The following is a 23312-nucleotide window of genomic DNA, read 5'->3' as shown; positions in this document are numbered from 1 at the left end:
AATTCCTTGAGGAAATTGAATAATACTTTGCCAAAAATGATAAAACAGAGACGAGTAACCTTTTGGCTTAACTCATCTCCATGAAGTATAAAGGCAAAGGAAACATAAAGGAGTACATTATGGAGATGTCCAATCTCGCATCGAAACTCAAGTCACTTAAGTTAGAACTTGGTGAAGACCTGCTCGTGCACTTGGTTTTGATCTCTCTTCCTGCACACTTTGGGAAATTCAAAGTGAGCTATAACACTCAGAAGGACAAATGGTCCCTCAATGAGCTTATATCTCACTGTGTGCAAGAGGAGGAGAGGTTGAAAGTACTCACTTGACTTTGACCTCTCAGAATAAGAAAAGGAAGAAGACTAAGGGTGCTGCGAAAGAGTGTCCCAAGTATGCCACATGGCGTGTGAAGAAAGGTAAATTTCTTACTCTAGTTTATTCTGAAGTTAATTTGGCTTTTGTACCTAAAGATACTTGGTGGGTAGATTTTGGTGCTACTACTCACATAAGTATTACTATGCAGGGTTGCCTGTGGAGCCGATGGCCAAGTGATGATGAAATGTTCATCTTTGTGGGTGATGGTGATGTGTCATCATTTTCTCCTATTTCTTAACCCTTTTTGTCACCATTTTAATTACTGATTAGCCTTAATTATCAAATTAATTATGCAGTTTTATCATTTGGGCCCATTCAGCTAATTTGATGTTTTTAATCTAATTTCAGGAATTAACGAAGCATTGGGCTTGAATCCAGAATTGGGCTTGAACATGAAGAGGACAGACTATTTTATTCTACAAAATTTTATCTTATCTAGACTTTATCTTACCTAGATATTATTTAGATTTGATCTCATCTAGATATTATTTCATCTAGATCTTATCTTATCTAGATTTGATTTGGTTTTATTTAAGGGCTTGGATTTAAAACAGATTTGTAAGCTTTGGGGCTGGAAAACTATATAACAACACCAAGGTTCTAGTTTAGGCTCTTCTCTTCCCTTCTCTCCTCTCTTTCTCCTTTTTTCGTTTTTTGAGTGTTAGGCTTCTCTTCTTCTTTTAGACATTTTTTCATTTTGCAATTCCAGTTTTTACTTTTCGTTCAGCAATAAAATTTCGTTCTTCAATCCATAATTTCGTTATCTATTGATTAATGGAAGGCTAAGTCTCCAGCGTTGTTTTCTCTTGAGGATCAAGCACAGTTCTCTCTGAGGTTCTATTATTACTATTAAATTCTGTTCAGTTTTTCCTTTTCACTAATTACTCTGAATTTGTTGCTATTAATTCATGCATGCTTAGTGCTTGATTAATTGTCTCTACGCTTAATTTACGTTCATGCTTAATGATCATTTATGATTAATTGGTGTATGTGTTGCTTAATCACATAATGAACGCCTTATGTTAAATTTCGCTTAGTAATTTAATTTAGGGTTGGATTAAGTGGTTGAACTGATAAAGGATAAACTCTCGTAACCTAGGATAAGAGACTTGCTTGTGAATCAAGGGGAAGCAACGTGTTTTAGTTATGATATTTTATAATTCACATCTATTCGCTGTTTAATTTACAAAAGCAAACAACCCCCCTATTCGTTACTATTTTCCTACTATCTGTTATGAACATTTGATTTATCATTGCTTGTTGGGAAACGACCTAGGATCACTTCCTAGATACTGCATTTTTAGTGTTTATTTGATTCGGGTATGGCCTCGATCAGATGGCAAGAAGGTTGCAGTGGAAGCTATTGGAACTTTTAGATTACAGTTAAAAACTGGATTTTATTTGGATTTATTTGAGACTTTTGTTGTACCGTCTTTTAGATGGAATTTGATTTCTATTTCTAGTTTGGATAAATTTGGATTTTCTTGTTCATTTGGAAATAATAAAGTTAGTCTCTATCAAAATGCTAATATGGTTGGTTCTGGTTCTTTAATTGATAATCTTTACATGATTGATGTTGTTATTTCCTATAATAAAATACTACAAACAAGTTCACGTGGTACAAAACGAAAGTTGAATGAGAATTCAGCCACCTTATGGCATAAGCATTTGGGCCATATCTTTAAACAGAGAATTAAGAGACTTGTGTTGTATGAAATTCTTGACCCTTTGGATTTATCGAACTTTGAGGTCTGTGTTGAATACATAAAGGGAAAACGAAAAAACATAAGGAAATTAGGTGCCAAAAGAGCTAAAAATGTCTTAGAACTAGTGTATACAGACATTTGTGGTCTTTTTCCTACAACTTCTTGGAATGGACAACAATATTTCATTACGTTCATAGATGACTACTCTAGATATGGTTACCTATGTTTGATACATGAGAAGTCCTAATCCCTAGACATTTTTAAGACTTTCAAGGCTGAGGTTGAACTTCAACTTGGAAAGAAAATTAAGGTTGTCAAATCTGATTGTGGTGGTAAGTACTATGACAGATATGATGGATCAGGAGAACAACGTCTAAGACCTTTTGCCCTTTTCCTCAAAGAGTGTGGAATTGTTCCGCAATACACTATGCCTGACAAACCTAACATGAATGGTGTAGCAGAACGAAGAAACCGAACTCTTAAGGATATGGTGAGAAGTATGATTAGTCATTCTTCTTTGCCATATTCACTTTGGGGAGAAGCCTTAAAGACCGCAGTTTACATCCTTAATAGAGTGACAAGTAAAGCAGTTAACAAAACCCCTTATGAACTTTGGACTGGTAAAAGGCCAAGCATTAAATATTTGCACATTTGGGGTTGTCCGGTTGAGGCACGGCCTCATAGGCCATATGAAAGAAAGTTGGACTCAAGAATAATTAGCTGTTATTTTGTTGGCTATGCTGAACTCTCTCGGGGCTATAAATTTTACAATCCCACCTTAAGATCCTTTTTCGAGACGGGAATGCGAGATTTCTTGAGGAAGTTGAGTTTGGGAAGGAAAAGAACATAAGGAATGTTGTCTTTGAGAAAAAACCTGTTATTTATAGTGATCAAGTCCTCGTACCTATTATTGTTCAAGATACAACTCTAGTAATGGAAGACAATGTTCAAACTATTGACATTGTTCCAGAACAAGAAAATAATGAGGTTCTCCCTCAAATACCTTTAGAGAAACCTCAACAACCTCAAGAAGTGTCATTAAGAAGATCCATTAGAGAGAGGAGAAGTGCAATCTCAAATTATTATATTATATTTCTACAAGAACATGAGGATGGCGTTGGTTTAATAGAGGATGATCCAATCAACTTCTGTCAAGCTATACGTAGTTCTAACTCTTAAAAATGGATTGGCGCCATGAAGGATGAGATGGAGTCTATGAAAGACAATGAAGTTTGGGATCTAGTCGAATTGTCTGAAGGTGTGAAACCTATTGGTCGTAAATGGATATTTAAAACCAAGAAGGATTCAAAGGGTAATATCGAGAGATATAAGGCTCGTCTAGTTGCTAAAGACTTTACTTAGAAGGAAGACATTGACTATAAAGAAACCTTTTCTCCAGTATCTTCAAAGGAGTCTTTTAGAACTATAATGACACTGGTAGCTCATTTTGACTTAGAGCTACATCAGATGGATGTCAAGACTGTGTTTCTAAATGGTGGCATTGAAGAAATGATTTATATGGTGCAATCAGAAAACTTTGTGTTAGGTGACTCAAAGTCCATGGTATGGAAACTAAAGAAATCCATCCATGGTCTCAAACAGGCTTCCCGTCAATGGTATTACAAGTTCCATCAAATCATTACCTCATATGGTTTTGAGGCAAATGTAGTTGATGATTGTGTATATCATAAGTTTAGTGGGAGTAAATACATATTCTTGGTATTCTATGTCGATGATATACTGCTTACTAGTAGAGATATAGGCCTCTTATGTGGCGTCCCTAAATAATGACTGCTTTAATAGTAATGATTTAAATAACAAAACCATGGGAATTTTTTTTCTTTTTCTTTTTCTTTTTCATTTCTTTCTCTTTTTCACAGTAATTAAGTTCAGAAGGAAAATCATCACTATAGAGTCCTGAATGGCCAGTTCACAACTCTATTCGGAGTCATTTCTTTCTGATCCCACATAACATTTAAAATATGTTGCTCTTTCAAAAATAAAAGTGTATCAGCCATCATTTTAGGTCGTCACGTGTAAAATAATAAAATAAAATGCGGTCGATGAACTCTCTTTCAAATAAAGTTTGTTAACACTTTCTTTTCAAATAACAAGATTAAACATAAGTACATTCATCATCTAAAGCTGTCCAAAATATGGGAGTTTTTGCAAAATACATAGTGTTATCCAGAGCAAAGGTATCCAATGTGGTGGCTTCAGCCACATGTATACATTCATCAAATTCCTATACAATAGGTCTACCCATACAAAAACAAAAAGAGTAAACCTAATCGTCTGTACTAGATACACCCACCCCCAAAAAGGTATATAATCCTAGTCTAAGGGGCCGTCTGCTATGATGAAGAACCTCCACTAGTTGCTATCCCTCCGGGACCGCTCTCCTCCGTAGAGTCTGCCTCAGATGCCGACATGACGTCCTCGGGAGAATCCACCTCAGGGAGTGGGTCCTCATCACCCTCTAGAAAGTCAAGAGCATCCACAACAGGCTCAGGAGGTAGCTCCTCTGGGTCCTCCTCGAGATCTTCCTCAGATGACATCACCTCAATCACTTGGACTGGCTCCACTAGTAGATATGGAGTAGGTGTAGGTAATATCCACTCCACAGTGCGCTGAAGCATGCGTGCTGGTTCCTCTGGATGTACCAACGAAGTAGCCGTGAGTCGGATCGTGCCACGGAATCGGCACCTTGCATTGCCTTCGAGGGTCTCCCAAGCACCCCCTAGGCACTCCATCTCCACTCGGTCATGGATGAACTGCGCTGCCATCACGATTTACAAGAAACAAAAGAAAGGGGTAGACTCTTTCACGAGAGATCTAACTACAGTAGCAACACAATGCGTCCCATAACCACTACATGCAATTAAAAGTTGTGCCTCAAGGCTTTTCTTCTCTGGTAATCGATTACACAACATTGGTAATCGATTACCAGAGGCCAAACTTGAGTTACACAGCTTCAGAACATGAAAACCTACAATATGCACTGTGTAATCGATTACACATAACTGGTAATCGATTACCAGTGGCTTGTTACTCTGTGTAATCGATTACACTGTATTGGTAATTGATTACCAAAGGCCTCCACAACATACTGTCTCCATTTCTAAGCCTGGTAATCGATTACACAACATTGGTAATCGATTACCAGAAGCCTTCTCACGTTCCTGATCCCATTTCTAGGCCTGGTAATCAATTACACATCCTTGGTAATCGATTACCAGAGGCCATCTTAACTTCCTGCCTTCATTTTTAAGCCTTGTAATCGATTACCCACCCTTGGTAATCGATTACCAGAGGCCATACTCCAAATATTACTCAAGATCCATAGCTGGCCAGCCACCACACAAGCCTCCTTGCTTTGTGGTCTTTGTTCTTTTATCGGTTGACTGCCAGGAGCTCGCCTGTTTAGGTACGTCACAGGTTCTCACTGACTGACTATGCCCGGGTTGGGTCGGGATTGGTCAAGCTTGGTTTTGGGCAATAGCACCCCACCTGACGTCCCCAAGGTCTCCTGACCCCCGCGACATATCTCCAGGTACCACTTTGTGGTCAACGAATAAAAGTAGGAAGTCTCACCATTCCCCACTTCCTCACTTCAAGCTTGTAGGATTATGGGGTACCCGTCACATGTGGTACTAGGTGGCGATCGAGCAATGGTGCAAGTCGACTATCCACATCCACAAATCACACATAAATCCACCATCCCCAGTTGCCCACCTTCAACTGAGCTCACGTACTCCCACGTAGCCCTTATCCTCGTTCCTCTCAACATCGGGTCCCCATCAATCCCTCCAAGCTTCCACAACATCCAAGCAATTTCAACATCCAAACATCATGAACTATCAAAACCAAGAAAAAACAGGGTAGAGGCAGAAAACTCTGCCCAAAAAACACAAACCAATACCACAACTTTTCTTACTCAAATACCCCAGTAACATTCCCTTTGTTCCAATTTGTTCACCGTTGGATCGACTCGAAAATTTTACTGGAGGTTCCTAGTACATAAGTCTACATTTTTACCGTTGGGATCTGCTAGAAAACGTCCAGAACCCAATATGTACAACCCTTTCCACAACCAGCCATGCATAAGAATTTTTTGCACAAGCACAAAATTCTGCTGCACATTTCAACAACAAAATTCTGCATAAAAGTGCAGATTTTCGAAATCACTCTTGCCTTCATCCAATTTTGCCCAAATTAGGTCCTACAAGTCCTAAATCATGTATAAATCATATCTAAACCAAAGACAAGCTTCAGACCAAGGCAACTCAAAATCTAGGTATCTAAACCCCCTCATTTTAGTGGATTTTCAAGGTTTGAGAAGTGAAAATGAGAATGGGGTAATTTTGGAGCAAACTCTCATCTCAAACAAGTCTATAACATTAATCTAAACTTGCTCAAATTGTTTTTACGAAGAAAACTCTACCGAATCAAAATTTGACTTCTCAACACCCAATTTACCCTAGAAATGGCTCTTGCCTTCACTTTGGTCTCTCATTTTCCTCCTTTGCACAGCCCAAGCTTTCCCGCAGTCCTAAATGACATTTTAAACTAGGATTACCTCACTCTAACCTCCAATTACCACTAAATCCAGATTTGGCTTTTCAAATCCTCAAAGCATCACACTTTTCCACTCATATCACTACATTCTCACGTTTAAACCCTAGGTTAACTCTACCCTTCATCTCTATCAGTTTTCCATTAGCCATTTCAGCACACAAGCTTCACAAGCATCATCATAAAAACCCCAAAACAGAATGGGTAAGCTTGACTCATACCAAAAATGACGAGTTTAACATGCTTTCATCAAATTTCTTCACAAATAACTATCATGAGGCATAAACCTAGTAAAACTACCCATCATATCTCCCAAAATCCAATACCCACGAAAATTTATGTGAGAAGAAGTCTACCTAAACCTGAAATCTGAAGTCCCGCTTTGTAGAGATGCGCTTCACGACTCTAAAAATGACTTCCTTTTGCGATTTGGAGCAGAAATGGTGAGCAAAGGTTGGAGCTTTGATGGAGCTTCAATGGTGAGGAAGAAGAAAGGAATAGCAACGTGAGAAAGAGAGGGAGAAAAGCTTCTGAAATTTTTTTGGGCTGAGTGAGGAGAGAGAACGTGGCTTGTGTTTAAAAGGCTTTCTCTTTTTTTTTTTTTAAAGAAGTTGTGCCACATGTCTTCTTTTGAGTGGAGTAAAAAGGGTCCATACTCAGTCACAAGAAGAGAAAAATCTGACCTTTTTGAAATGCTAAAATCCTGTCTCGATTTGTGTGTTGTTTCTCTGATTCCAGTCCCTCGCGTTTCTCTGCAACCGTCGGGGCCAGTTTTTGAAAGTAGGCAATATATATATCAAAACGCTCAGAGTGAAACCCCGAGCGTGGTTCAGAGGTTGGTTTTGTTAAATTTTAAGTTGCATGCAAAATGATAATTTTTAGACTAATTAATTGAGAATTAACCTATAACTATCCAGTTATGGATTTCTCTTCCTTAATTAGCCTAACCCGCGTATCTTTTTCCCAATGTAGTTATTTTTACCAGGAATATATATATATATATATATATATATATATATATATATATATATATATATATATATATATATATATATACTGAATAATACTTATATATAATTATTCAAAACACATCGTTCACAAAATTCCGGGTAGAAATTTCCAGGATGTCACATCTTACAGGAGATCAAGAGATTTCTAACAAAAAATTTCGAAATGAAAGATCTTGGGGAAGCTTCTTTTGTGTTTGGTATTAAGATACTACGAGATCGCTTTCAAGGTATCCTAAGGTTGTCACAAGAGAGTTCTATCGATAAAGTACTTGATAGATTCAACATGAAAGATAGTAAACCAGGAGATACCCCATAAGCTAAAGGAGGCAAATTCAGTCTTAAACAATGCCCCAATAATGACCTTGAAAGAATTGAGATGCAGAAGATTTCTTATGCGTCAGCAGTAGGAAGTCTGATGTATGCTCAAGTTTGTACTCGTCCCGACATAACATTTGTCATAGGAGTTCTGGGCAGATACTTGAGTAATCCTGGATTGTAGCATTGGAAGGCAGTGAAACACATAATGCATTACTTGAAGAGAACAAAAGGCTAAATGCTCACTTATCAGAAGTCTGACAATTTGGAGATCATCGGGTACTCAAACTCTGATTTTGCTAGATGTCAAGACAACAAATGTTCCACTTCTGGATACATATATATGTTGGCTGGAGGAGCTATCTCTTGGAAGTCTACTAAACAAATTCTCATAGCTTCTTCGACCATGGTTGCGGAGTTCATTACTTGTTTTGAGGCATCAATGAAAATTTATTGTGACAATAACTCTGCAGTTCTTTACTCCAACAACAATAGGAGTACAACCAATTCAAAATTCATTGACATCATGTTTCTAGTTGTGAAGGAAAGAGTTCCGAATATGCATATTTTCATAGAACATATAGGAACTGATTCCATGCTAGCAGACCCACTTACTAAAGGTTTGGTATCTAGAGTTTTTCATGAGAACACTGCTCATATGGGTGTAGTTCCTATCAATAACTTAGTTTAGTGGGAGTCCCATTTATGTTTTATATCTTATGTTTACCAGATATTTGTATTGTTTGGATTTTCTGCAGAAATAAAGTTGATGGTTATCATTCTATTCTGAGCTTGTTTTGTGTGCAATATTTGTATTGCATTTTGGATTGATCTCTATAAAGAATAAAGTTTGGACTAGTTGAAAATAAACATGATTAAGATCACATTGTATGTAATTTTCATGTCGTTTATCCATATTTGATCTATGTCATCGAGTATGAGTAACATTGATGAAAACTGTAGTGGTTTCCTATTGCTATATGAGATGGACCAAATTGTATAAAAGGAGTCTAAAAGTAAATAACATATGGTTGCGTGCCTAAAGAATTTTGTGATATAAATGTCTAAGGTTAATATGAAGACCAAGTGGAATATTGTTAGGAATTTTATAATTCCTAATTAATTAATATGGGCTACATATTATATTATAACATTTATATTAGTTATTTACATTTAGATGGGTTCAATATATAGTGATCTAATTCAATGAGCCCATTAGAATGACAACAAAAAATTGGTATGGGCTTAATGAGCGGAAATCAATTTGGTCCATTAGGGGATAATGGGAACCCTAATAGGTTAAAACCTAAGACATGGTTATGGTCTCCAAGACACCAAATCAAGAAACGATTTCTCCTCTCCCTATCTGAAGAGAAAATGAAGGTCCCATAAGGAAGAAGGTGATTTGGTTGAGGAAGGTCATTAAACCAATTGTTCGTGACTGCTATAAGATTCCGCTGCGTGTTGATCAAGCTTTATGGATCCAAGTATTCCTTAAAAGCTCTTGATAATCTGATGTAATGTGTTTTTGGTGTTCATTTGGTATTTTATAAGGTTTATTAAAAATTCCAACATTTCAAGTCAAAAGATAAGGTGCATGCACATTGAGAATTTAATTTTAATCACTAAGGTTTATGTGGCTTAAATGCAAAGTGAAAGATTGCATTTTGCTAGATGAACCTTAGTTGAATGGATGCATTGGAATTTGTTTTTGTTTCAACTTCCAAGAGAACTTATTTATTATAGTTGGCGACAATCTTCACTATAAATAGAGAAGAGAATTAGTAGAGAAACACAACACATGAAGATAGAGTGTGTGAGAAGAGAAATTATGAAACAAAGTCACTTTGTTGAGAGAAAAGTGTCTTTGTGTGAGAGTGTTATCATTTCTTGTAACTATTGAGTGTGGTACTCGAGTTTGTAGAGTAATATACTATTTAGGATGAGTTACAATCTTGTAATCATTTTTGTGATAGTGAAAATATTTTTGAGACGGTTTCGTGGACATAGGCAAGAGGTGTCGAACCATGTTAAATTCTTGTGTGTTATTATTTTTCCTACGGTGTAATCTTTGCTGCGTTCTTACCACCCTTTATGGAGGTAGGTAATTTTATTTGGGGGAGTGTTAATTACCCAATAGTGGCATTAGAACATTGATTTCCCAACAATTATATAAGCTGTAATTTAACATAAAGCTACTTACAATTAGAAATTTAAAAATAAAGTAAAAAATTATATGGTAGCTAATTATAGAATTTATGCAAACTACTAATATGGGGAAGTATTTGGGATTTCCTATTTTTCTCATAGGGTTAAATCTGTTGATTTTTTCTTCATTATGGACCGTATAAATAACAAGTTGGCATGGTTGGAAAAGCCACCTTTTGAATAGGGCTTATAGAGTCACTCTCGTCCATTCAGTACTCTCAGCTATTCAAACTTACACAATGCAAAACATCTGGTATCCGAAGGGTGTGCTAACAAGTCAGTTGGGAAAAAATAACTAGACCTGAAGTTAAGGATGGCTTAGTTATTCGTAGAGCAAGTTAACATTGCCATGTTGGGGAAGAAAGTTTGGTATGAACCCTATAGATTATGGGTTCAAATGGCCCGTAATTAATATCCAACACACTCACTTCATGCATGTTATTGATGCTCGATCAGGGTGCTTTTTACACTTAGGCTTCCAAAGTGAAGGCTTTAAATGAGCTTCGAGATGGATTTTGTATGCATCTGGGAAGGGGGGAGGTGTCCTTATTCTTTGACAAATTCATGGAGGATGGTGCTATCAATCAACTACTAGATTTTGTTCATATTTATGACACTCAACTACTAGTTAAGGATGTTTCTTTCAAGGAGGTTGGCATTTCAACATGTTAGCAACTCCTTTGTCCGATGATATTAAGAATAAGTTATTGAGCATTGTTCTAGAAGACCAGTTGGGTGATGTTATTATTTGGGACCCTTCTCCAATTGGTTAATACAACACAACCTCATCTTTTGCGTGGATTACTACCAGAAATTGTCAAACACTTGTCTTTAAGGATAAACTTCCAACTAACCAAGTCCATTTTCAACGACACCTTTGTCTTGATTTTTCTTGTCACATGTGCAACATAGTAGAGGAAAGTCTTCATTTTTTGCGCGACTTTCCCAATTCAAAGATGGTTTGGAATATTCTACAGTTTTCATCACAGACAAGCTTCCAAAGCAACGATGCAATGGATTAGATCTCGACCCAGATGAATCTTTCTCGTGGTGGTCTTTTTGCATGTGCATGTTGGTTATGTTGAAATTGCTACAAATTTCTAGAATATTCTTAAATATAATATGTATGAAAATGGTAGAATATCCTAGAACTATAGTGTGTATGAATATGGTAGAACAATCTAGAACTATAATGTGTATGAATATGGTAGAAAAATCTAGAACTATAAGTGTATGTATAAGATAGAAGAACCTAGAACTATCATGATATTAATCTATCATGAAAACTCTAGAAAGGCCTAAAGTAATGTAGAAACATTCACCATCATTGAGAGGTTGGTGACTTGAGTCTATAAATAGACAATTGGCATATTGTAATTGATAATCTAAGAAATCAATGACATAGCCTTCTTTCTAAAAAAATTCTCTAAAACTATCAACTATCAACTATAATCTAACCAACTACCAACAGTGGTATCAGAGCTACGTTCGGTCATACATTGGGCATAGTTATATTACTTACCTACCATTCCAAAATCTTCCTAACTACTTCAAAAATTTCCTTTGTACTATTAACCCACTCCAATAATATTTTTTCTAAGCTATGGATAACACTACTCAATCGTCAACTATTTTTGTCCCTATCTTCAATGGTGAAAATTATGATTTTTGGCGTGTTAAAATGGAAACATATTTTTCATCTCAAGATTTATGGGACATAGTAGAAGAAGGCTTCACCGTTCCTGCGGATACTTAAGCTCTTAATGCATCTTAAGAAAAAGAGTTGAAGAAAAATAAACAGAAAAATTCAAAGGCATTGTTCACCTTGCAACAAGCAGTGTCTGATCCAATTTTCCCAAGAATTATGGGAGCTAAGACTGCCAAAGAAGCGTGGAACACATTGCAGGAGGAGTTTCAAGGAAGTGTTAAGGTACGTGCCGTTAAACTTCAATCTCTAAGAAGAGATTTTGAACTATTGAAGATGAAGGAGTCTGAGACAGTTAAAGATTACTATTCTAAAGTTAAAGAAATAGTTAATCAAATGAGAGATTTTGGGGAAGATATTCTAGACAAGAAAATTGTTGAGAAAATTCTAATTACTATGCCCCAAAAGTTTGACCCAATTGTGACAACGATTGAGGAAACCAAAGATCTGTCCACTCTATCAGAGATAGAACTTGTGGACTCTCTTGAAGCATATGAGCAAAGACTGTATAGGCATAAAGAAGATACACTTGAAAATGCCTTCCAGTCAAAGTTTAAATTTCAGCCCCAAAACAAAGAAAATAGAGGAAAGAAAAATTATGGAGAAACTTCCAGAAGAAGATAAGGTTTTAGGAATTTCCTTAAGAACAAAACAGATAAAAATCCTCCATGCAATATATGCAAAAGGCAAGGCCACACAGAGAAAAATTGTTGGTTCCGTAATATGCCACAATGCAACCATTGCAAGAAGTTCGGGCACGTAGAGAAAAATTGTCGCAACAAAAATAGGCATCAAGCCAATATCGCAGAGGAGCATGATCAAGAACAATGTATGGTCTATGCCACTCAAGACTCAATAAAAGAAAAGGGAGGAAGCTGATACTTGGATAGTGGATGTAGCAATCACATGGCCAAGGAAGAGACTATTTTCAAAAGCATTGACGAGTCTGTCAAAGTCAAAATTTGGCTGGGAAATGGAAGTGTGGTTGAATCAAAAGGCAAAGGCACTGTCATGGTGGAGACAAATAAAGGTACACAATTCATCCATGATGTCTTACTAGTTCCCAGCCTAAAAGAAAATCTTCTAAGCATTGTCCAAATGATGGAGAGAGGCTACACACTTCACTTTGAAGGAGGTGTATGCAAAATCTTAGACAACAAAAATAAAAGGTCTGAGATAGCCCAAGTAAAGATGAATAAGAGCAATACAACTTATAGTCGCATATTCTCCCCAACAAAATGGAGTGTCCGAGAGAAAGAATTGGACAGTTATGGAAATGGCTAGAGTGATGCTCAAGGAGAAGGGATTACCTAACACATTCTGGGTTGAAGCAGTCTACACTGCTGTTTACATACTCAACAGATGTCCAACTAAGTCTGTAAAAGACAAGATTCCAATTGAAGCTTGGAACGAGAAGAAGCCATCACCAATCTCTAAGGTTCATTTTCCAGACGTGAAGAGGCACAAGCTTAAAGACAAGACTATACGAGGTATCTTCCTTGGGTATAGCAATATCTCTAAGGGCTACCGTGTCTACAACTTGCAAACTAAGAAACTTGTCATCAGTCGAGATGTTGAAGTTGATGAGTACGCTTCTTGGAATTGGGATGAAGAAAAAGTGGAAAAGAACGTTCTTATACCTGCTCAACTACCTCAAGAAGAAGCTGAGGAAGAAGACCCAGGTGAACCACCTTCACCTCCACCACAACAACAAGATCAAGAACTATCATCACCAGAGTCTACTCCAAGACGAGTAAGATCTTTGGTGAACATATATGAAACCTGAAATTGGCCATACTTGAACTTGGAAGCTTTGAAGAAGCGTCAATGCAGGAAGTATGAGTCAAGGCAATGGAAGAAGAGATACAGATGATCAAGAAAAACAACACATGGGAGTTAGTAAATCGTCCCCATGAAAAAGATATCATTGGGGTTAAGTGGGTCTATAAGACAAAGCTCAACCCTGATGGCACCATACAAAAACACAAGGCGAGGCTAGTAGCTAAGGGTTACTCACAGCAACTTGGAATTGACAACAATGAGACATTTGCACCAGTAGCTCGTCTTGATACCATAAGAGCTCTAATAGCTCTTGCGTCACAAAAAGGATGGAGTATCCATCAACTAGATGTCAAATCCGCCTTCCTTAACGGCGTACTTGAAGAAGATATCTATGTGGAGCAGCCACAATGATTCATGCCTGAAGGCAAAAGAAAGCAAAGTGTTAAGACTAAGAAAAGCACTCTACGGTTTGAAGCAAGCACCTCGAGCATGATATAGCAGAATCGATCAGTATTTCATGGATCGAGGATTCAAGAGGAGCAAGAGTGAGCCTACACTTTACATCAAGTCTCAAGCTACACGGCCTGACATAATTTATGCTACAAGTCTTCTATCAAGATTCATGCAAAGCCCAAGTCAAATACACTTTGGAGCAGGAAAAAGAATTTTGAGGTATCTACAGGAACAAAAGAGTTCGGTATATGGTATACTATCGAAACCAACTCAGAATTACTTGGCTACACCAACAGTGATTGGGCAGGTTCGACAGATGACATGAAGAGTACCTTTGGCTATGCTTTCTCACTAGGATCGGGAATTTTCTCTTGGGCGTCGAAGAAGCAAGCTACAGTAGCACAATCAACAGCAGAAGCAGAGTACGTGGCAACCGCTGAAGCAACGAGTCAATTTATATGGCTTCATAGGATACTTGAAGACATGGGAGAAAAACAAGATGAGCCTACTAAAATCAACTGCGACAACAAATCAGCAATTACAATGGTGAAGAATCCAATTCATCACAGCAGAACAAAACACATAGCAATCAAGTATCACTTTATCAGAGAAGTTGAAGCAACTTAAGAAAATCTTCTAAGCATTGTCCAAATGATGGAGAGAGGCTACACACTTCACTTTGAAGGAGGTGTATGCAAAATCTTAGACAACAAAAATAAAAGGTCTGAGATAGCCCAAGTAAAGATGAATAAGAGCAATACAACTTATAGTCGCATATTCTCCCCAACAAAATGGAGTGTCCGAGAGAAAGAATTGGACAGTTATGGAAATGGCTAGAGTGATGCTCAAGGAGAAGGGATTACCTAACACATTCTGGGTTGAAGCAGTCTACACTGCTGTTTACATACTCAACAGATGTCCAACTAAGTCTGTAAAAGACAAGATTCCAATTGAAGCTTGGAACGAGAAGAAGCCATCAGCAATATCTCTAAGGGCTACCGTGTCTACAACTAAGTCTAGAAGAACCTAGAACTATCATGATACTAATCTATCATGAAAACTCTAGAAAAACCTAAAGTAATGTAGAAACATTCACCATCATTGAGAGGTTGGTGACTTGAACCTATAAATAGGCAATTAGTATGTTGTAATTGATAATCCAAAAAATCAATGACATAGCCTTCTTTCTAAAACAATTCTCTAAAACTATCAACTATCAATTATCAACTATCAACTATCATCTGACCAACTACCAACGTGCGCGGAATATGGAGATTTTCAATGATAAGAAATGACAACCTTGGTTACTTAATTATAAATCAAGCAAAAATAACATATGATATTGCTTTCTCTCCTTCCCCCAATTCAATGGCTCAGAAGCAACCGCTTACAGTATCTTGGTCCCTACCACTTTACCAGCAAAGAACTCAATCAAGTTGAATGTGGATGGTACACTACTAAAAATGCTATTATTTACGTCGTTGATTCTAAAATGGTTCTAGAGAACCGTCTTAGAAAGTTTTGTGGTGACATTTTTGTAATAAAATCAAACACAACAACGACGTTTATGTAGAACCGCCTTTGTTGAGTGTGCAGGATGGCAGAGTGGTAATTTTGTACTACGGTACAAAGGTGTTTTCCTACCACCCATCTTTGTTTGCTTAGTCATTTATATTCCTTAGCTTCACCACTAACCCACGCGACAAAAAGCCCTAGCTAGCTGCCGCTCCAGTGACATCGTCGCATCATGCCCTCCGTGAACCCCAGGCCACTCCGTAGTCTTCCATGCCTGTCCTCTGTCATCGCAGACAGTGTTCCACTTCTTCATCGAACTTGCCAGTTGTCATTGAACTCTCTTTCTTTCCCTTTCCTTTTTCTCCATATCTCGCAACTCTTCACCTCACCGCGTCATTCGCATGCTGAGACAGAAACCACCGAACATTGAATCATGATTCGCAGTGTATGATGAGAGCTTCAGAGCTATTCCACTTCAGAAGGCATCGATTGGGACGAAGTGCTCTCGATCTAGGGCTTGACACCGAACTCAAGCCGCTGATTCTCTCCGCCGCCTCTGTCACCACCCGATACATACATTTCCTTTTCTTTTTGCGATATTCCACTAGTTACAATTTGAAATTTCTTATATTTATTAAATTACTATTATTATTAGGAGCGGAAATTGAAATTGATGTTAGTGTGTTGAGGTTGTGGCTATTAATTTTGCGGTTTTTAGGAGCATGCATCTGATAGAATTGTTAGAGATATGGATTTACAGCTTTTGCAGGCACATGGTAAGGAAGCCTCTTCATGACCCGAGCTAAAGCTAATCTTGAACTAAGAATTTACCATCTGATTTATTAGGGAACAAGATTCATAATCCAAGACTTGTTCCTTTGAATTTTTTTTCTTTGTTGTTTTTTGTTTTGTACTTTGACATGGGTGGATTCCTAACCCTCTTTCTAATTTTTTTTTTCCGTTTTGTAGTGTCTGTGCAGCTGTACTCACCATTTCGACCAGCTGTTGACATAGCAGAAGTATTTCTTTGGATGATGGCAGTTCTTACAATATTGTGTGCATCATATTGGTCAGCTAGGACAACCCGAGAAGCAGTTATTGAACAGGATAAGCTACTAAAGGTATGTTTTTCCTATTCTTTTAGTATTTTCTCAATTTGGATTCTCATTTCTTTTCTTAATATGTTGTTGATGCTACTACTGACTGTTAATTTTTTCTTTTTTATAGGATGCTTTAGATGAAATCCCAAACACTAAATATGCTAGTGTTAGTGGAGTTGTAAACATGAATGTGAAAGCTGCAGTGCTTTTTGTTGTATTTGCTTTGTGTTTCCTGTTTATGCTTTACAAACTGATGTCGTCATGGTTCATTGACGTTTTGGTTGTTCTCTTCTGTATTGGTGGTATTGAGGTATGAACTTCCACTAAATCAGTCTAAAATTTGATATTTTTGCATCTGTGAGGGAAAAAAATCTATTACCTATTATATCTATGTAGGAAAAAGAAGCCAACAGTTTAATGTCTATGACATTGCTGCATGAGTGCATTTTATAAAAATTCTTTGTTTCCATAACCAAATTCAAATTCTGTCTTTCCTGCTATTGCCAATTTTCCATGTTATTCGCTGCCAAGTCATCGCTAACCACATTTTTTCTTGTATGTGTAGGGCTTGCAAACATGCTTGGTTGCTCTTTTGTCCAGGTGTGGTGTATCATCTTAAATGAATGTTATTAATAATTTTTGGTCTTAGTATCCATTTATCAAGGTTACCATATTTTATTTTTTAAATCAATTCCTCTTTAATTATTTGAGAAGCTCAAATTGGATCCGGGGAGAGTTGACATGTGTTTTATGACAATAATAGATCCTGTTGGAATTTGGATGGGTTGCCTTTTTTATTTCATGATCAGCTTGATTTCTTAAGCATTAAAAGAATTATCTTACCTTTTCATTTAAATGTATATTTCATTAATTATTTTCAAAAAGTATATTATATATTATATAAATGTTTCAAATGATATAGGATCAGCATGCTTTAATACCTTGTACTGGTGAAAATCATGTCATAAGGTAAATTAGTCTCTTCTTTCCTCAAATTTGAGAGTAATTTTCAAATTTCAAACATTGATGATGTTGTGTTCTAGAATGTTTGAGTTTCCAATCTTGCATTCTTTTATGTCCTTTTTAATTGAAGTTGTCATTATGTTCCTCACTTCCTCCACAATGTTGTAGAAGAATCTTATTTTGTTTTCCTGTGCAGGTGGTTCAAGCATGCTGAAAAGTCATACATCAAAGATAGTCACTGTCCGTTTAATCATAATTTCTTTTTCATTGGTTGTTCCAACAGGGAATTGCACTGATAATCACAGTTCTACAGATTGTACATGTACCAAATCACAGTTCTTGAATACTGTTACTTTTCAGTAAAATACAACTAATACTATTCTGCTACCAACATACACTAGTCAACAAAATTACAAAATGTACAAATACTATCTTGTTTTTTAACCTCTTAAATATTTTTCTTTGCATCTTTAATTAATGATACGTTTCATTTCATTTTCCTCTTAAATATCTTTTTTTTAACCTCTTAAATATTTTAGTCTTTAATTTTATTATATTTAATATTATCATTTATAAAATTTATTATTGATCGGGACTTTTTAATTTTTGGACTTTGGATAATTTTGTTATTGTGTAGTTGGATGAGCTGAGGCAAATATATGAGGAACAGCCGGAATTTCTGGAAGAGGTGACTTTTGGTGTAAATATTAATTGTGCAGCCGGACTTTGGATAATTTTGTACAAAGATTAATATGCAATTTGTTTATTAAGAGTTTGATTGGTGAACTATGTGATTTTTAAAACCAGATTTCTTTGCATTAAAAGGGATCCTTTAAGCTGGATCACACACTCCTTTGTTAATATGGTGTGGCACTGAATCCTTTAAGCCCATCCCATGGTATACGTCAAGCTGATCCAATCTCTCCCTATCTTTTTGTACACTGCATACTTACTTTTATGTGCTTTCAAAATCAATTGTCTAATTATTCTATCAATATTAGGTATACAAGTTCTGCCTCTATATAAGTTAAGTATTTTATCAATTGTCTAATTATTCTATTAAGTATTTTTTTTTTGGAAGTAAAGATGCTGGAAGAAGGAACACACACATTGTTAGTAAGTTCTTTCAGTAGAAGATGTCACACTTTTTTTCTTCCTTTGATATTATTGTTGGTAATATTTAATTGTTATTGTTGAAGATGGTTTTTGTGATTTCTGAATGAGTTAAAAAAAAGATGTGATTTTTATTAAAAATACGAAAAGGAATAATACTACATGTTTCAGGCAAATGTATCTTAATAACATTAATCATTAAAATTTGTTAATAACTATAACTACTTTATTTTACATAAAAAAGCACATCTATGATCCAATGATACATCCTAAGAATAAGGCTGATGATATTTGGGCTAGACTTTCACACAATTGAATTTTCGTTATTTTTTTTTACTGTTTAGTTTGTTATTCATTTTCTAATTTTAATTTCCTAAGCTAAGTGGAATGTAATTTTTTAGAATTTTTAAAATGTAAACTAGTGAAATTTTGAAGTAATCTAATCAGTAATTACTTCTTCTTATAACACATTCAAATGTAGTTTAAACTATTTGCCTCTCATAAAAATAAAACTTTATGTTAAATCTATGTTTTTATGTACTTCAATGTAACTTGAGCCTGAATAACTTTTAATTGATTGATGTCATCGTGTGTATATATATATATATAGTTAGTGGGTACAGTAGTTAATTTTTTTAATTGAAAATAAATTTCAAATATAAAATGACTAATAGAGCCCTTTTGTAAAATGATTACAGTAGTTAATTAAATCAAACTCTCTTCTGCCACTGCCAATGCACTCGAACTCTCTTCTGCCTCCAGATCTCATCTCTTGCCTCCTTTTTCTTTCTCCAGATGCTTATCACTTTATTTTTGTTATCTATTTGCATGTGGAAGCAGAGGCCTAATTCACTTGTTTTGCTCACATCTTTTTGCTTGCTTCGCAGTCTTGGATGGACTTAAGTACGCTGATTCACATGAATGGGTCCTGTAGTTAAGAAAATTTAAAATAAGTTTTTAGAATATTAAATAAGTTTCTAAATATTTATTGTTATTTTAATTTTTAAACATGTGTTAATATTAATAGTTAGGTTAATATTGTTCTGAAAATATTGTTATTTTAATTTTTAAATATGTGTTAATTTTTAAACATGTGTTAAGATTTTTATTTTAATTCTGAAAATATTGTATTTTCAGAATTTTTTTTCTTTTTTAAATTTTCTTACTTTAATATTTTTCAATTCATTCTTTTCTATTTTGTAAGAATATTTTTCAACCCTTTTTGTTAATATAAAATTAAGGAGATTGCTTTGACATTACCATATATGTTTCAGTAGGGTTTTTGCTCATTGAAATTTACACTTGAAGGGAAAAGATATTACTCTGTTCACTCTTTACACTTACCTTTTTCTCATCTGCAACTCATATACCTCTATTTGTATCCCTTCCTTAATACAACCAGTAAGTCCAGATTATTTGAGTATTTGAGGCTTACCACTCTTGGAGTCATTGGTGCCTCTAATAGAACTCCTGAATTCCTTAAAATGAATCCCATTGGAAAGGTACGCTTTGCTTGTTCCCGTCTTATTACTTAATCAATCAAAATCAAAATTTACTTTCATGCTTCTCCTTTCAGGTTCCTGTCTTGGAAACGCCCGATGGTCCAGTCTTTGAGAGCAATGCCATTGCTCGTTACGGTATCTTTCTTTTCTTTCTATTGTACGCTTTTCTTTTCTTTTTAATTTTATCTTCACTTTTGTGATTCTCTCCTTTCAGTTGCTCGACTCAAGGGTGACAACGCTTTGTTCTCATCTTCTGCCATTGATAATGTAAACTACACACTTCCATTATCTTTTCCATGCATCAAACATACTAAATCACATAAGTTCTTCTCTTAATGTTTTTTTATTTGTATTTATTTCCCTCTTTTTGTTATACCATATCACTTATCACATTTAAACCTTTATCTCTTATATCTGTTTCTCTTACTCTTTCTAAGTATATATTCACATGAGTGTCCATGAATATATTGTGTTTCTAGATGCTTATTAGGCTATTACTCGACACTTTTAAAGATTCTTGATTCTTTCATAGCTTCTTGTATTGTATTACATATTTGTACTGTATTCAGTAACTAATTTGATAGCTGAAAATTGACCTGCATTCCTAAATTTTGCCAAAAAAATAAAAAAAATGTCTCATTCTACATCGGTTCAAATATAACCGATGTAGAAACAATCACCATTCTACATCGATTCTAACATCACAATCGATGTAGAAACACTTCCCTTCTACATCGGTCCTCCCTTCACAACCAATGTAGAAAACTCCCTTTCTACATCGGTCCTCCCTTCACAATCGATGTAGAAAACTTCTCTTCTACATCGGTTCTGCCTACACAACCGATGTAGAAACACTCCCCTTCTACATCGGTCCTCCCTTCACAACTGATGTAGAAAACTCCTCTTCTACATCGGTCGTTCAACCGATGTTAAAGGGCTTAGGCTTTTCAACGACACCTACTACCACCACGGGTCATAAGCGATGTAGAAAGGCCTTCAGAACCAATGTAGAAGGCCTTTTTTCTAGTAGTGGTAGTTTGTTAGGTAACACAGGCAAGGCGGGTTTCAGTGGAATCCTTTGTGACAACCTTGGTCAATGGCTCTCAAGTTTTTCAGGTAGTTGTGATTTTGCAACCTCTCTTAATGCAGAATTACATGCCTTATTTCATGGCCTCTCTCTCACTTGGAACTCCGGCTACAAGAGCGTCGAGTGTGATTCAGATTCATTGCTAGCCCTTCAGTTAGTTGCAAAGGGTGTTACAACCTATCATCCGTATGCATCCATTATCAACCGTATTTGTACTTTCAAGACAAAGCAGTGGTAGCTACCGTTTCTTCATGTTTATAAAGAAGCCAACATTTGTGAAGATTAGCTTTCAAAGAAGGGTTCATCCTCTAGAGAACCTATGCCTACTTTGGTTTCTTGTCCAGTTTCTTTATTCCCTATGTCGTTGGCTGATGCTCTTGGAATGTTTTCCCTACGAGTGTAGCCTTTTTGTTTTTGTTTTGCTCTTGTTGCCATTGATCTTTATTTCCCATTGATTAAAAAAATTAGAATAATTATTTTAAAAAAGAATGTTTTTAAGAATCATTTTACAATATTAGCATGTTATTAAGAGTTTTTTTAAAAAAAATTCTTATATCTTTCAATGTACTTTTTCATCTTTATTTCTAAATTTAATTTCAATATTTTTTAAAAAAATTATTAAGAGTTAAAAATAAACTTATATTATAATATAAGTTGTTTATCGTAAATTTTAAATATAATTTATATGTTCAAAAATATTAATTTGTTACAAATTGTAATTATAATATTTTATATATTTACAAACATTTATTTATTATAAATTTTAGTTATAAAATAAATTTTTATCATGTGAATTACACAAGTTAAAGTAGTAGTTTCTTTTAACTTAGAAATGATTTGAGAAAAAAATAAATAGACAAATCAAGAAGAGAGCGAATACAGATGAGAGATCAAATCAAGCAAGGAGAGAGAGGAAATGAGAGGGAGAGAAAGCGGGGAGACACCGAATTGGGCTTTTTTGTTTTTTTACCAAAATAGTTTTTTTTTTCTATCTAAGTGTGCCAAGGGTGATTCATGTTAGGTTAGTAATGTGAGGGGTGTTGCTAGGTGCACCCAGCAATTCAATGAACTTCCAAAAATACCCTTCATTTAAAAAATAAAAGTTAATATATTTTTTTAAAAAAAACATTTTCTTCTTCCGCGCTTTCCTTCTTCTCTCGTGCACCCAACAATCTCCCTCCCAGCAAGCTTCTTCTTCCGCGCTTTCGTTCTTCTCCTTCCAAAAAGGTTCGTCTTCTTCCTTCGTCTTCTTTCGTTCTTCCTCCGCGCCCTTCATTTGCTTATCGATTTCAAATTTGGTTCCCTTCTTCTCCTCCACAGCTATTGGCATCCTCCATTGGCTAGCTTTGTTCGTTTCTTCTACCATTCAGGTTAGTGTTCTAACATCGTGTCTTCATTTCTCGCGTAAATGGCCGTAGGATGGACGACATTAGTGATGTGTGTTGCTGAGGTTGAAGACGAAGGTTCTTCCACGAGAAGAACCTTTTTCCGCGCGTGTGGAAGGAGAAGTTGGATATTGTAGCGGAAGAAGGAGTTCTTCCGCGGGCTCCTGCGAAAGAAAGGTGGAAAGGTTCTTCCGGGTTTCGGTGGAAGAAGGTTCAGCAGGTTCTTCCGCGGGATCCAGCGGAAGAACTATGTCTTTCGCGGATCCCGCGGAAGAACTATGTCTTTCGCAGATCCCGCGGAACCTTATTCCGCAGGCAACATTTCGTGGTCGCGGAAGAACCTGCGGAACCTTCTTCCGCAGGCTACCTATCCTTCTCGCGGAAGAACATGCGAAACTTCTTTCGCGGACCATGTTTTGCTGTTTTTTGTTTTTTTTCTTGAAAATTTTGTCTGAACCACCAATTTATTGATATTAATAATTATTTTATTTATTTATTTGCTATTACAAAGTGTATATGGT

The 23312-nt window shown here is 36.0% G+C and overlaps 1 protein-coding gene and 1 long non-coding RNA gene across 2 annotated transcripts; both read left to right on the top strand.

Moving 5' to 3' along the window:
- Positions 1-20259: 20259 nt before the first annotated feature.
- On the top strand, positions 20260-20690 carry LOC121174589 (uncharacterized). Its single transcript, XR_005890712.1, has 3 exons — positions 20260-20319; positions 20394-20454; positions 20534-20690. It is a non-coding gene; the product is annotated as an uncharacterized lncRNA (long non-coding RNA).
- Positions 20691-21245: 555 nt separating this feature from the next.
- Positions 21246-21644, top strand: LOC106798245 (uncharacterized). The gene has a single exon (XM_014774227.1). The coding sequence runs from the start codon at positions 21246-21248 to the stop codon at positions 21642-21644; it is 399 nt and encodes a 132-aa protein (XP_014629713.1).
- Positions 21645-23312: the final 1668 nt, after the last annotated feature.

This window comes from Glycine max, chromosome 3 (genome assembly GCF_000004515.6).
Source record: "Glycine max cultivar Williams 82 chromosome 3, Glycine_max_v4.0, whole genome shotgun sequence".
Lineage (NCBI taxonomy): Eukaryota > Viridiplantae > Streptophyta > Magnoliopsida > Fabales > Fabaceae > Glycine > Glycine max.
Note: the sequence above shows the minus strand (reverse complement) of the source record. Positions and strands in the feature narration are given on the sequence as shown.